The sequence below is a fragment of the Tachysurus vachellii genome, chromosome 22 (assembly GCF_030014155.1).
Source record: "Tachysurus vachellii isolate PV-2020 chromosome 22, HZAU_Pvac_v1, whole genome shotgun sequence".
Taxonomy (NCBI): domain Eukaryota; kingdom Metazoa; phylum Chordata; class Actinopteri; order Siluriformes; family Bagridae; genus Tachysurus; species Tachysurus vachellii.
In genome coordinates, this window is record NC_083481.1 from 1017760 (window position 1) to 1032940 (window position 15181).

Below are 15181 nucleotides of genomic sequence, written 5' to 3' on the forward strand. Positions count from 1 at the left end.
TACAACTATTTTAACTCTTTACATTTTTCTTTTATAAATGCCTTGTTGTCTCTGGAAATACTAAAAAAATATTTGTTGATTTGATATTGAAGTCCACGATTTTGGATGCTTCAGTTGTAACTGATAATGAAAAAAATACAAGAATAAATATCAGACGAAAGCTTTTGCCCGGACAAACATACCACAAAATAGTGTGTGTGTGTGTGTGTGTGTGTGTGTGTGTGTGTGTGTGTGTGTGTGTGTGTGTTTGTGCCTGTGTGTGTTAATGAGTATTTGTCAAAAAGTAAGTAAGTGAGATTTTATCCACTTATTTAAATACTAATTAAAAGACAGTAGAAATCTATAAAAGATTCGCTCAGACTGACCCAGACTGATCCAAGGAAAGTCGCTTATACTGAAAAATAAAAACTCAAAATATTCAAATATACAAATATTCACTTAGACACGCACACACAGTCATTTCGCCAGTTATACAATCAATGTTTTTTCTTGGTCGTTTTTTGTTTTTAACTATACTTCGGTGTTAATGTCTTCAAAGAAAGAGTCGTTGTCAAGGATCCAGTAGTAACTCCAGTTGTGGCTCTTTGGCAGTGTTTGATTGTGAACTTGTAATATTCCAGTGACTAAAGCTCACAACATCAAGCACTGTCCCAAATATGAAAAAGTCATTTAAACACCATCAGGTGTAGAGTTTACATCTCGTTTCGTCAAATATTCCAGCTCGGAAGGAAATTCGGGTCAAATTGCAGCCTCCTGGAGCAGCTGAAGGTTAAGAGCTTGCTTAAAGGATCAGCAGCTTGCCCGAGCTAGAAGATCAGCTTTGTGTCCGCAAAGATCACGTTTTAGCATCCCTTATTACTATTAAACATTATCTCTGAATGTTGAACATCAGGCTTTATGTGAGTCTTACTTTCGATTTCTTTTAGTCATTTTCATTCTGTTTCTTCTTTTCCTCAAATACCACACTGGCCACGATTGTAATAATAATCACTCTAGTAGAAAGAGAAAAATGATGTAAAATGCTAAAGTGGTGTTTAGTGGAAAATTAATAATTCACTTTTCTAGGTACAAACAAATATTTAAACATTTATTACTGTTTGTTGAACTGAAAAACAGATTTAATGTTAAAGTTTAAAAACAGAAGTTAAATCCTGTGTTAGAAGCACAGGCAATTTTAATACTTGGTAGAGAAAAAGCCTTCATTTAATTTTGTATTTAAATACGATATTTATGGTATAGATGGGACATATTTCATTAATTTTCATCACGACTGAAAATGTTCCTCTAGTGTTCAGAATATTAAGCAAACTTCCAGATTAAGTGATAAGGCCTGGACGCTTAGTTTGCATAAACGTACATTTATATATGAGCTTTCCTGGCCAATAATACAATATCTTTATCAGTTTATCAGTTCGATCAGTTCATGAGTTTATTGTTTATTTTAATTATTCGCACAAATATGATGGTTTTCTGACAAATATGTCTTATGTTTTAAAAAAAACAATCATAGGCAATCCTTTACGAAAAAGAAAAATAATATAGACAGCTGGTGATAATATCCAAATAACGTTGTACATAAAAAATTACACTTTTAGGCTACAAACAAATGTGTTTTACAAATAAAAAGAATTTAAAAACTTGCTTTCGTGAAGCCCGAAGACTCAGTCAAACAGGCTTAGAGATCTTGAAATCCTGTCAAGGTTTACGGAATCTTGGTTTGTAGGTTAATTAATCGCTTTTTCCAACCGGAAGTTTCACCGAAAGCTGGTTTAACTGCACTACATTTGAGTGTGAAGTTCGTTCATGTCCGTCTAGACTGATTACGACTCTGTTTTGTCTGGGTTTCTACCTTGACCTTGGACCTCCGGCCAGCTGGCGTTTGAAGGAATGGTCAATATTTGTGAGCTATTTGCTTCCCAGTCCAAATTAGTCTCTTCTCCTTTGTAGACACTGGAGTGTTATTTACTATGACCAGAGTTATACACAACGCAGAATTGTACTCATCTTAACTCCTTACAAGTCAGGAACCTGAAATATCTCTCTCTCTCTCTCTCTCTCTCTCTCTCTCTCTCTCTCTCTCTCTCTCTAGCTGTAAGATAATATCATTTTAGGAATGTAAAGTATTAGTCAGGGTCTAACAGTTTTGTGAAACATTTCCTCTAATAGTTTTTTCATATTCTGCATGATCTGCACACTAATAACCGGTGAATTATTTTTTCGGATTCAAACATTCAGAGATATTATGATTGACGTGTAGAATTAGTAACGTTTTTCGCATAAATTACTGTTATCATGAAATAATTTTGAAGATATCGAAGCTGTATTGTAGTCAAATGATATTTTTGTGAAAAAGATTTTGCGCCTTCACGGAATTTTTACTTCCTCCAGTAAATGAGGTGTCCTCCCCTTTAAGGCTATAGTATAAGGCTTCTTTTTTCTCAGCCAATGAGAAGCTCAGATTTAAAATGATGTACAAAATGTTATGTATGTGCTCCCACTTAAAGGGATGAGATGTCTTTTTCCTTCTACTTCTCTTTCTCTTCTCCTCCTTCGTCTTGCTAGTGTCAGCAAAAAACTCGAGCCGGTCTTTAATTACGAATCGCACGAAGTAAGGCTTTGCGGACGCGCATGCGCAGAGAGAAAGGAGAAGAAGGGAAGAAAATGAGCTTGGGAGTGAGAGGTGAAGTGACCCTCTTTCGGAACACTACTCGGCTTTTTTTTTAAAGCATCGATAGCTCATAACATGACTTCGATGGTTGTGGATACCTGACCTTGATTTATGTATTTATGTATTTATTTATTTATTTGCAAAAAAGGAAGAAGAACAAAACCAAAAAATAATCACGAATGAAATAGACAAGCCATGGAGGGACTGAGCGGGAACTGTCCTGCCACTCACTGCAGGGAGCTGATCTCTCACCCCGGACTAGGGCGACACTCTGGGACTATTATGCCCCACCAGAGCTCGATTTACTCCGATATCTCCTCTCCGGAGGGCGGAAGGCAATGTCCAGGGCCTCAAACTCCCTCCTCCGGGGCATCTTTGGGTTATAATTACCCTTACTCTTACTACGAATGCCGTTTGAGTCATTCTCACGGTGTTAATGTGCAGAAGCCGTGCTCTTATCACCCCGCTGAGAAATACCCTGAGCACGGGGAAGAGCTTTCCAACCGAGCAAAAGAACTGGCTTTTTACCCGGGTTTTGCTGGCTCTTACCAAACCGTCCCGGGATACCTGGATATGGCGGTGATGCCGGGAATCGGCGCCCATCCAGAAGTGCGGCACGAGAGCTTAATCCCGGTGGATGGATATAATCACTGGGCATTGAGCAACGGATGGGATGGACAAGTGTGCTTTTCCAAAGAGCAGAGTCAACAGAGCCACCTCTGGAAGTCACCTTTTCCAGGTTATATGCTATGCGAGCACCAATTTAAATAAATAAATAAATAAATAAATAAAATGGAAAATTGCTTTATACAGATCAATGCAAAATGCTTCTTATCTGTTTATTCTACTAATACTCTAGTTTGTGTGTGTATATATGCTATATATATTTATACATATTGCAATACATTCATAGAGAAGAGATTACAAATTATGTAAATATGGTGTACAGTTTATACATTTTGTGAACGTGTGTTGCTTGAATAACGTTAATTATATCCTATAAATGTTATAACAGCATTGCAAAAGTAATTTACAACTTTTTTCCGACATGAGCTCTAAGAATGTCAACGATTCACACGCGACGCGTCAAAATGTAGTGTGTGTGCGCGCGCATGGGGTTAATAATAATTTATGCAGCAGTATTAGATTTATTTACTTACTTATTTGTTTGTTGTTTCTTTATTTTGTTAGGAAAGTTGTTTAACGCTTTTATCTGTAAAATATGTCTTGTGTATTATGTGTATTATTGATATGTACTATTATAAACAGTATTGTTGTGGCATTTTTTGTGCTAAGGTTTTAGAGACAGGAAGCGGGAGAACAGTAGCCATGGTCTTGTAGTCCTCAGTGTATAGGCCTGCATGTGTGTGTTTGTGTGTGTGTGTGTTTAAGCAGGTTAAACTGTAGTACATACTGTTAAAAACCGCTCTAGAGTTTATTTTCCCACTGTCTGTGATTCGCTTTAATCCTGCTTAGCAAGCACATGTATTCAAATAGATAGATAGATAGATAGATAGATAGATAGATAGATAGATAGATAGATAGATAGATAGATAGATAGATAGATAAAGATAGAGAGAGACAGAGATAGAGAGAGACAGAGAGAGAGAGAGAGAGAGAGAGAGAGAGAGAGAGAGAGAGAGTGAGTCTGAGTCTGTCCTCCATCTTTCTTTAAACCAAAAAAATCTGGAGGTTTTCCAGGTGGCAGATTCCCTGCGGTCACTGGACGCGCTTAATAGGCTACAGTTTGTCTCTCTATTGTCTTCTGTAATACCGTCTATTAACATGACACCATAAAACAGCCTGTTATTTATTTATTTCTTTTTTATATACACCACACTGAGTGATATTATTACTAACTATGTCCTAAGATCCTGTCTGAGGATCCAAACTAAAGGATTTGATGATAGTTTCCGCCCTTAACAACAAAATTAGGGCTGCTTTACCTTCAGGCTAACAATAACAGCCCTCGTTGTTTTTGCTTGTCTGGTGTTTTGTTTTATGTCTTCTACCTGTTTTTCTTTTGCAGAAGTTGTTCCACTGCAAGCTGAAGTCAGCAGCTACCGCCGAGGCCGCAAAAAGCGCGTGCCTTACACCAAGATCCAGCTGAAAGAGCTCGAAAAGGAGTACACAGCCAACAAATTCATCACCAAAGATAAAAGACGACGGATCTCCACCATCACTAACCTCTCAGAGAGACAAGTTACCATCTGGTTTCAGAACCGCCGTGTAAAGGAAAAGAAAACCGTCTGCAAGTCAAAGTCAAGCGTCCACATGCACGCTACCTGAGGAGAGCCGAATCTGTAAAAATAAAATGAAAAACTTAAAAATATTCCCTTATTAATATATCTATTGATCTATTGCTGATATGGTTAATTTTGGTAAATTGTGATTATCCCAGTCACTCTGATCGAATTAGCATTGTGCTAGCTCACACAAACAAAAACTCAAAAAATAATTATTCAAATATTTGTCTAGCTTCAATATACTGATTAAACAAACAAATAAACAAATAAAAAACAATTTCTTATTAAGATAATTATAATAATAATTAAATATTAAGATCATTAGCTAATCATCTCAAAGCAAAAGTGACGTTTTAAACGTTTTAGTGACTTTATTTGTATAAAGGAAAATCAAGCTGGGGTTTTCTTGTTACTCCATAAAACTGCTCACTTGTATGTAAAGTTCCGAGCAGTTAATATCAGGGGGTTTGGGAAGCGTAGTTAGCGCGCGTTGCTTTAGTTCATTTCTATGAAACAATGTTTGCGTGAGATGTGGTTGGAAAAAAAAGCTGCAATATTCATAAATCTCACGTTTCAAAATTTCCAGTGTGTCTTGTGTAGGACCCGAAATGTACAGGTCTGCAAGGCTGCGTCTGTGATATTGTAAAGTGCCGTGCATAATTATTATTTAATGAAAATTCTCGTGCGACAGGACGTGTAAAATGCTATTATTTTATCGTGTATTTTATGTCTTTCTAATTTTTTTCTCATTGAAGGATGTTTCTCTGTCATGAAACTGGAATGTTTTGTTAATGCCTTGTGGATATTAAAGAGTATTGCTTATTAATGCATTTCCATCTGATTTGTGTGCGTGTGTGTATGTATGTGTGTGTGTCCGTGTGTGGGTACGTAAACATATTTATTCTGAATATATGAGCTGAAATAAATATTACACTAACATCATTTATTATTAATAATAATTAATAATAATAATAATAATAATAATAATAATAATAATAATAATAATACAGATGAATACACTTTATACATACCAATTAAAAAAGACGTATGCTTATAGATCATTAGAATTTACACTTCAAGGGGAAAAGACGCTCTTTATCTGTTTTTAAGAGTTCGTTAAATAAATAAAAGTTCTAAGAGTTTTAAAAATCTTCTATTTCCAACCCTGTTTGACAAAGAACCACTATATAACACTGTGAGCTTGTACAGAATATTTAAATTCTCCAGATAAATATCTAAAGCCCCCTTTATAGTACTACATTTTACAGGAGTGTAAAATACAGATTTCAGATTTTAAGCTCTGTCAGGCATAGATACGGCTCTCACAGGATCAAAATCAAATTAAAGTCTTAGAAACTATAAATATTTTATTTTAGTAATTCTAGGAAATCTTTCAGAATATTACACTAATGTAAATTATTACAGCAGGGATTTTGGATTAAATCAAGAATTTTATTCATTGGAGATTAGCCTAAATCAAAACAATAATTAATTTTGACTCTGTGTTTGCAGTGTTTACAAAGTTTTCATGATAAAATAGAATATTACATTTTAAGTTGAAGACCGGATTACGGGATCATACACTCAGAAGACTACACATACACGGGATATATACGACTGACAAAAAATGATATAAATTGTGTTTGCACTACGAAACAAAAGAGCAAACTGAATAAGGTAATGCATTTTTTAAGCAATATAATCTCTATATCATATTTAGCATGTACACTAAAATTGTTCGTGTGACATTCACTAAACTCTCATTTGTGCTACGTTGCTATTAGCAGGTTAAAAAAAATACAGGCTTAAAGTCAGACTCAGTCTATTGTGTATTTCTACGACTGATTTGGATACCCTTGACCATGACTATGCAGTCTTTGACCTTGACACACACACACACACACACACACACACACACACACACACACACACACACTCACACACACACAAGCACAGCATACATAGGAAGTGTGGGTTTCCTCTAGATACAAAAGAGCCATTTCTTCTGGAAAAATCCAGTCCAGTAGGAGCAGATTAAAAGCTGCATATTCACTAAGTTTATTTAATTATGTATTTTTTATATTGTACTTCATTCGCAGACCAATAACTCATTATCACCTCTCATATCGCGATGTACATTTTCAGACTCTCTTCACACTGAGTGTAACTGCACTGGTATTCTACTTTTTCATATTTGTAATTCTTTTATTATTTGCAAACGCAGCGTGTAAGATCAGTGTTTTTACACGACCTCAGGTCATATAGTGTGGTATTTTGATGGCGGATAACAGGTAAATAGACGCTCAGCATGAAAGCCACACTGAAGCTGTGAAACCTCTTTTTCCCTCCATGTCGAGATTTAATGTCCGAAGAGAAAGACAAATAATGGAAAGGCCAAGACGGAATCAGGACCATACAGCGAGTTTCAAAGAAATGGGTCTTGTGAGGAGCCTGGAGGGTGGAAATGTGTGATCTGGAGGGTATTTAGACTTTACCCCAAAACAGGTAAGTTTGTCTGAGATTAGTTTTTATGCTCGATTGATCTTTAATTCAGATTTAACTTATTCTTGCACATGATCTTTGCATATCCACTGTTAAAGAGTGCGGAGTTTCTGAGCTGTCTGAGACCCGAATCAGAATACATGTGACTCTTAAAGGAAATTAATTCAAAATGTTAATTCTATGGAATCTCTCTCTCTCTCTCTCTCTCTCTCTCTCTCTCTCTCTCTCTCTCTCTCTCTCTCTCTCTCTCTCTCTCTGTTAACAAGAAATACATTTGTACAGAACTGAATCAATTGTATGTTTGTTAACATTAGGGTTATCCTTATATTTAGCATTTCTTTTACTTTATAAATTAAATGTAATTATCTTCATTCAGACTTTAACTATGGTGCCACTTAAATACATAAAACACGTAAAGTGTCATCATGAAACATTTTGGGATCCGAATATGATTAAAATAGATTAGACATTTCCAGATTTGTCTATATTATGATTATTATTATGATTAACAGTTTATTTTTTCTAATAATATGTAATTATATTCATTTTAATTACATAAATTTGTTTTATTATATTGCATCAATTGCTTCGAAATGTGTACTGAATAAAGTAAATAAATATCTGCATTCAATAACAGAACGGAACTTCTGGACTGTTATTAGTTGTGACTGGTAAGGATAAATATATTTTAAAAAGAAGAGAAAAATGTGTTTACATTTGAGTCACGTGAAAATAAAAATAAGGACGACTTTACCTCATAAATAATGGATTAAATTGCTTATTTTGGCTCTCATGCTTGAGCAATATAAAGAGTTAGTGATTTCTGATACTCTTTCTGATAAAGCCACATTTAACATTGTTATGGTTTAATAAAATGTTTATCGATGTTTTATGTTAAACTGCTTTTTTAAATTTCCAAATTTTATGTTTTTAAATTAAATCAAATACGTCTGCATGAGTGTAAAAGACAGCCAATATTTAATAAACTACATACATATGTAGAAAAAAAAAAAAGAAAACTTCCCGGTTTATCTCTTTGATAAACATTTACTGGTTCTAATGACGGTTTGATGAGCTGCTACACGATTTTATAGAGAATTACATGTTAATGTATGTAAGTTAGGTACAATAACCCTGACTGGGGAAAATATATACTGTATACCATAAATGTATAGGTATTATTACAATTAATATACGGGAACTTTTTTAGTTACTTTTTTGTGCAGGTTTGCTTTTTCATTATACATAGTTACATATATAACAGCATAGTGTATTCAACGTCACACTTATAATAAACATTTATTTAACATCAGATTAGTTTCAAGATTATGTTTTTTAAACTTACACACACACACACACACACACAAGCACACAAATACACTAACAGTAGCAGCCCTGTTTTAGGAGCTTGAGTCGATAAGATGGTGCACGACAGCCTCTGCTGGTCGATGTGCGTAACTGCACATTTAAATGATTTTTATTTTTGTTTTGGTTTTAGCACATTGCCTTTATTAATCAGCAAGTCATGGGGGGGGGGGTTAAACATTAATTATTTAAGATTATCTGATAGTAGAAGATAAATTATAATGAAAACAAGTCTATAGAAAAGTCTATATTTTCTTTTTACAGTGGATGTTATGATAAGGCAGGAATGCAGGAATGATTTATATCTCAGTTTTAGCAGCGTTTTTGTACCATAAGACACCCAATACAATATGAACAATGACGTAGACAGTGTTTCTCACTATTACACAGTGTGGCTCGCTATATTTCGCTGTTGTAATCAAATTTGTTGTAAACAAATATCTTGAGATCATAGTATATTATAACATGAACAGATGATAAAAGCATAAAGAAATCAGCTTCATTTCAGTTTCGGCTTCAGGTCCATAAAGGTTTATTTATGCATTTGGTAGAAACTGTGACTTTGTCACTGAAAGAGAAACAAATATTAGTAATCCATTTTTAACTTGAAAATAAAAGCGGTTTGCTATTAACTGATCTAAAATCATACATATGTGTTTTAACAGTAATAAGCTTTTTTAATTTTCTGCTTATGACTCATTCAAAAAAAAACACAACAAAGCGCTAAAATGATGAAGGATTACATTTGCATGACTTTAATTAGAAATATTGTATAAAAACTGTCGCATTAAGCCTTTGAAACATTTAAACTTGTCCTTAAACGTATATGATTATATATTAAAATAAAAAGATTCGAAAATGACAATGTAGATATCACAGGTAGGTTTGCTGTATTTGTTCACACACACACACATATATATACACACATACATATATACATATATATAGTATACAGTAATATATATATATATATATATATATATATATATATATATATATATATATATATATATATATATATATATATATATATATATATACTACAGGTACAATTGTTAAAATGAACATTTACATTTAAAACTTAAATCTTTTTAAATTATATATAAATATCTTTAGAAATATCTTGAGCTTTGCATTATTCCCTATTCTTTTTGATTTGCACAACTTTTCACAACAGCACAAAAAAATTGGTTAAAGCAGCGGAAGGAAACACCCTTTTGTTGACACTTTTGTGGTGTCTGGACTTCACTGCACTAGACAGTGACCTTGAACTGGACGCGGCGCCGAGAAGGAGGAAAGCTTGTTCTCCTTACAAGAAGCAAAAAAGAGAAAAGAAAGAAAGGAAGAGGAGTATCGTTAAAACTAAGGAGAGGAAACATTATGAGTTTCAGAAAAGATTCAACCATGGAATGCTTGTGACGTGAATGAATTCTTTGTGGAATATTTTTGGAAAAACATAAAGATTTCCCGGACACATGGAAGAGTTTAGAAGATGTGAGAAAGTTCCATACACCAGATGTCTACGCTAGTAAGTTCCTTGCTAAATCATAATTAATCAGTTTACTATTTCAACATGCACTACTCGTCATTTTTCATTTCACATTTTTCTATTTTTCACAGTGGTATATCTCAGTGTGACAACAAATTCCTTGTAAATGCGCCATGGTCGTTCCTCATTCCTATGACGATTATTATTTTAGATCGACGATAAGATTAGAATTTTCATAAATAATTGTAATCTTTTTGTGTTGTGCATTAGTTTAAAGTGGTTTTAGCAGCAGCTACGTTTTTACTTGTTTATATTAAAGTACTCGTCAGGGAGGAGGAGATAGAGAGAGAGAAAGAGAGAGAGAGAGAGAGAGAGAGAGAGAGAGAGAGAGAGAGAGAGAGAGAAGGCCCACTGAACCAGACCGATGATCTTTTATTCAGTTTATACTTATGAACTATTTGCTCATCTGAGGCTTTTTAACTGCTTCTTATTCCAACGACAGCCAATAACAACGGTTCATATAACCTAATAACATCCACTGCTATAATTATATAAACGAATGTATTACTTTGAATCCAAAAACGAGTTCGTAATAGTAGATTATCTATTTTGCATGTTATTTAATCTGCATCCATGACATTATGTGTTTAGTGTCATTACAATAATGTTCAAAATCTAAATATACGTTGGCAGAAAAGAAATTAAAACAATATGTATGCTACTAACTGATTTATTACAAAATAGAAATTAGAGTAATGGAAGGATAAACAACATTTAAATGCTGTTTCTATGTATTAAAGCTTTAGACAAATTATCCGCAAGAGATAAAGTCCAGCCCGATTATGCCCTAATGGCGAAGAGTAAAGAAAACTCCGTATTTTGTTATGCTTGAAACTGCACTTTTTCTAATCTGCTGATTACGAGATCAATAATAATTAATCGTGTTAAATGGATTACTTTTTATTTTATGATTGCTAAAATTTACATTAATAATGATATTGTTGTAAAGTTGCTCACTGCAAGTATAATATCTTTATTAGAATGAAACGCCCCGTCGCCATGATAACGTTTCAAGAATTTGACCATCAGGACTGTGTACATTTCTCCTTTTTGTGTCTATATAAATCCTTTATTTCTGCACACCTTAATTAATTAGGTATATTAAATGTATTCTTTTTTTGCTCACACACTTGTAAACTAAGTGAAGTGTAGGGATTCTTTATACGACCAACTGTTACTGTTTTATAGGATATCTACTGAAGATTAATGTAAAAAAATGGAAATATAAGCCACACTCTTAAAATCCACTGCCGCCTAAGTGCAATGATTTTACAGAGCTGTCGATGACCCCGTTATTGTAAAGTATCAGATGAGTGTGTGGCTTTAGCCATCTGTCTGTTCCCTAATATTGGCTTGTAAAATCGAGGCCTCGCCACTTTATGTGACATTCAATTTATTTTGAGTTTGATCTAAAACCAAGTCCTTCACTTTAAAGTTATTAAAATGGCGGGTAGGTCTTTCAAACAAAAGTGTAAAATGCTGTAGTTTTGTAACAAACACCTGTCCAACACTGCATTTTAAATGATACATTGGAGTTTTACCTTTACATAGAATCTATCTATCTATCTATCTATCTATCTATCTATCTATCTATCTATCTATCTATCTATCTATCTATCTATCAATGATATACCTATATTGATCTATTAAATTATTTCTGCTCATAATGTATTAACAGTATAGTAGTATACAGTATAGAAAGTTGTCTCACACAAGAAAAGCGCGTTAATTTAAACATGCAAATTCCTTTAGTCAACATTTTTCTTTAGTCAAGAAAACGGATTCCGTTGGGTGGCAAAGGAGAGTCCGTTGGCGTCACGTGACTGCATATCTTGGCCAATGGCACGCGCCGCTCGTTTTAACGACGTTAAATGTCAGATATTCGGCTATAAACTAGAATCTCGCGCTCAGGCCCGGCGAAATGGGCGAGCACAACCTTCTCAATAGCGGGTTTGTGGGACCTTTGGTGAACATCCACACCGGAGACGCGTTTTACCTCCACAACTTCCGGTCATCTTCGGCTCTTCCTTCCCTCCCTTACGCGAGACGGGACAATGTTTGGACTCAACCGGAGCCGTGCAACGGATACATGCAGCCGTTTTTTGGCAACCCGGTGTCGCTGAATCCCACGTTTAACCGAGCGTGCGAGATTGCGCGGCAGGAAGAGAGCAAATGCTTTTACAGTGGAAGTGGAGGTGGCGGAGGTAACATCCGGGAGAATTGTACCAACGTTAAACGAGATGAAAGAGCGAGAGACGACTCCTCTGTGCCCGTATTGAGAGAGCACGGACTGGCAGATGCTAGCATGATGGGCTACGGATACGTTTCAGAGCAAGGGAGCCAGAATCCTCCATCATGTCACTCCATGCAGTCGGAGTCTGGGTCATCGCACCACGAAGCGGAAAAAGTGTCATGCAACATCGCTCATTCCTTAGCATCTCATGCATGCAGCACCACCCAAGGAGGAGGTGAGGAAGTTTATGTTTAGTTAATATTATTATAATTTGATAAAAGTATGCGTTTACGTGTAGCTGATCTCATCAATACAAAGACAGATGAGCAGAGCTCATGATCACCATGATTTTGAAAAGTGTATTAATGGATACATTTATCTTAATGAGAGACAGCAAAAATAACGTATCTGTTCCTCTGCACTGATGTTTCTGTATTAAATCTCCGTCAAGCTGGGGTGAAATAAATGTGCTATGAAAAATGGGACGAAAACACAAAAACAATGGCACTGGGATAGACATCACTACCACTAGGGGAGGCATTAGAAAAACATTTCACCAGAACACAGCAATGCACAGCTTTTTATACAACCTTGAACGATTATTGGACAATAAAATGGTACAAGATATAGTAACGTGAAAAATGGAGACAGGTAAACAACATAGCTTTATTCATAGAAATCATTTGCAATATTTTCTTTTTTTCGCAGTAGTGCCAAGACTAAAAGTTTCGGAAAAGTTCTTGATTTCTCTCGTAAAGTTATACACGTAAAGTAGTAAATAATATTGGCAATGGCTATGCACATAGTAGAAGACATTTTCTAAAGCTAAGTAAGTATCGAACACCCCGGCACCCCCATCGTGTCAATAATACCCCCACCCCCGAACATACACATACATACAGCAGAGCCATTGATAGACTTGGAAACATAGCTCTATTCTGTTTCAGACTAACTAATGGATTTCTAGGAAGATTTCTAAGAAGACTGTATGTCACACACGCGCGCGCACACATACACACACACACACACACACACACGCACACACACACACACACACACACACACACCACACACACACACACACACACACATATATATATATATATATATATATATATATATATATATATAGAGAGAGAGAGAGAGAGAGAGAGAGAGAGAGAGAGAGGGAGAGAGATAGATAGATAGATAGATAGATAGATAGATAGATAGATAGATAGATAGTATAACAGTATGATTCCACTAAAGTATCATTTTCAAATGACAGCTAATATTTTAATAGTGTCAAACGAAAATGTAATACATGTTTTGTAGTTGTTCAAATACATAATGAATTTAGGTCTTTTGAATTTTAGTCTTCTGTAATGGAAGATTATTAAACCCAGAGGCGTGTTCAGGTTTTTATTAACTTACTTTATTCCCACATAATTAAACGTCTGAGACCCACATAGGATCAACCTGAGTCTTACTAATTAAAACAAAACTATTATTGAAACTATAATTTGATCACTCTTTGATTTTTTCCCCCTTACCTGTGCTCAGGTGCTCCGTGGTACCCGGCTCACGCGCGGAACCGGAAGAAGCGCAAACCCTATTCCAAACTGCAGCTTGCCGAGCTTGAGAGCGAGTTCATGCTCAACGAATTCATCACGCGTCAGCGAAGGAAGGAGCTTTCGGACCGACTTAATTTATCCGACCAACAAGTGAAGATCTGGTTTCAAAACCGACGCATGAAGAAGAAAAGACTTATGCTGAGAGAGCAGGCCCTGTCATTCTTTTAGGGAAAGAATGACAGTGAATGATATAACAGCAAAAAAAAAAAAAAAAACAAAAAAAAAAAAAACCAGTGTTTATATACATCTTACAATGTAGAAGTGACATCACTGGTGTTCATTTCTGCTCACATGGGTTTATAGAAACACTGTAGGTGTCAATAAAGCACTGTGAAAAGTGTTAAGTAAGTAATATAGGTGTTATATAACACTATATAACTTATAAATGTATACTTCAGGATGCGGATACGAAGCGAAATTTCGAGTGCTGAGTTAAAAACCGCTGCGCTCGCAACTCGCAAAGTCTTTCAATGTTGAATTAACTATTTAACAATGTAAGAGTTAGCATCTAATTTATAACACCTAAAATCTTAGACTAAGAAGACTGAAATTTATATAGATTTAATCAACACATGTAAACGCTTTACTCGAAATTAAATCGAAACCCCTCAAGGTGTCTCTTTTCTGGAACCCCTACAGGTAGAACATTATAACTGAGCGTTTTGCTACCAGGTTCCTGATACAACCTGTTTTTTTTTGGTGTATCATTTCAAGCCACCTAATAATCACTATTAATAGGGTTCTTAGAGTTACCGTATTATTCATAACATACGATCATACGAGGTTTATTTCAAAATTTCTATTTGTTAAATTAATGAAAGTACACCGAAAATTTTAAAATATTTTAAATTGGGTAACAGATGTATAACAGATATCATTTAATGCACGAACTGCATAATGTGTAGCGTGACTTTGCAAAGACTTCAACACTTTTGAGTGTTTTAACTCTTTTTTACTTCTTTTTTTCAGCATTTTCATGTTACCTCATCTCCTCACTGTATTGCT

General features: G+C 35.0%; 2 protein-coding genes across 2 annotated transcripts; both read left to right on the forward strand.

Annotated features, from left to right (window-relative positions):
• Nucleotides 1–2570: 2570 nt before the first annotated feature.
• On the forward strand, nucleotides 2571–5712 carry LOC132838014 (homeobox protein Hox-C13a-like). Its single transcript, XM_060858101.1, has 3 exons — nucleotides 2571–2680; nucleotides 2817–3407; nucleotides 4698–5712. The coding sequence occupies exons 2-3, from the start codon at nucleotides 2864–2866 to the stop codon at nucleotides 4955–4957; spliced, it is 804 nt and encodes a 267-aa protein (XP_060714084.1). The 5' UTR covers nucleotides 2571–2680; nucleotides 2817–2863; the 3' UTR covers nucleotides 4958–5712.
• Nucleotides 5713–12251: 6539 nt separating this feature from the next.
• On the forward strand, nucleotides 12252–14344 carry hoxc12b (homeobox C12b). The gene is made up of 2 exons (XM_060858286.1): nucleotides 12252–12798; nucleotides 14106–14344. Exons 1-2 carry the CDS (start codon nucleotides 12252–12254, stop codon nucleotides 14342–14344), a joined length of 786 nt encoding a protein of 261 aa, XP_060714269.1.
• Nucleotides 14345–15181: the final 837 nt, after the last annotated feature.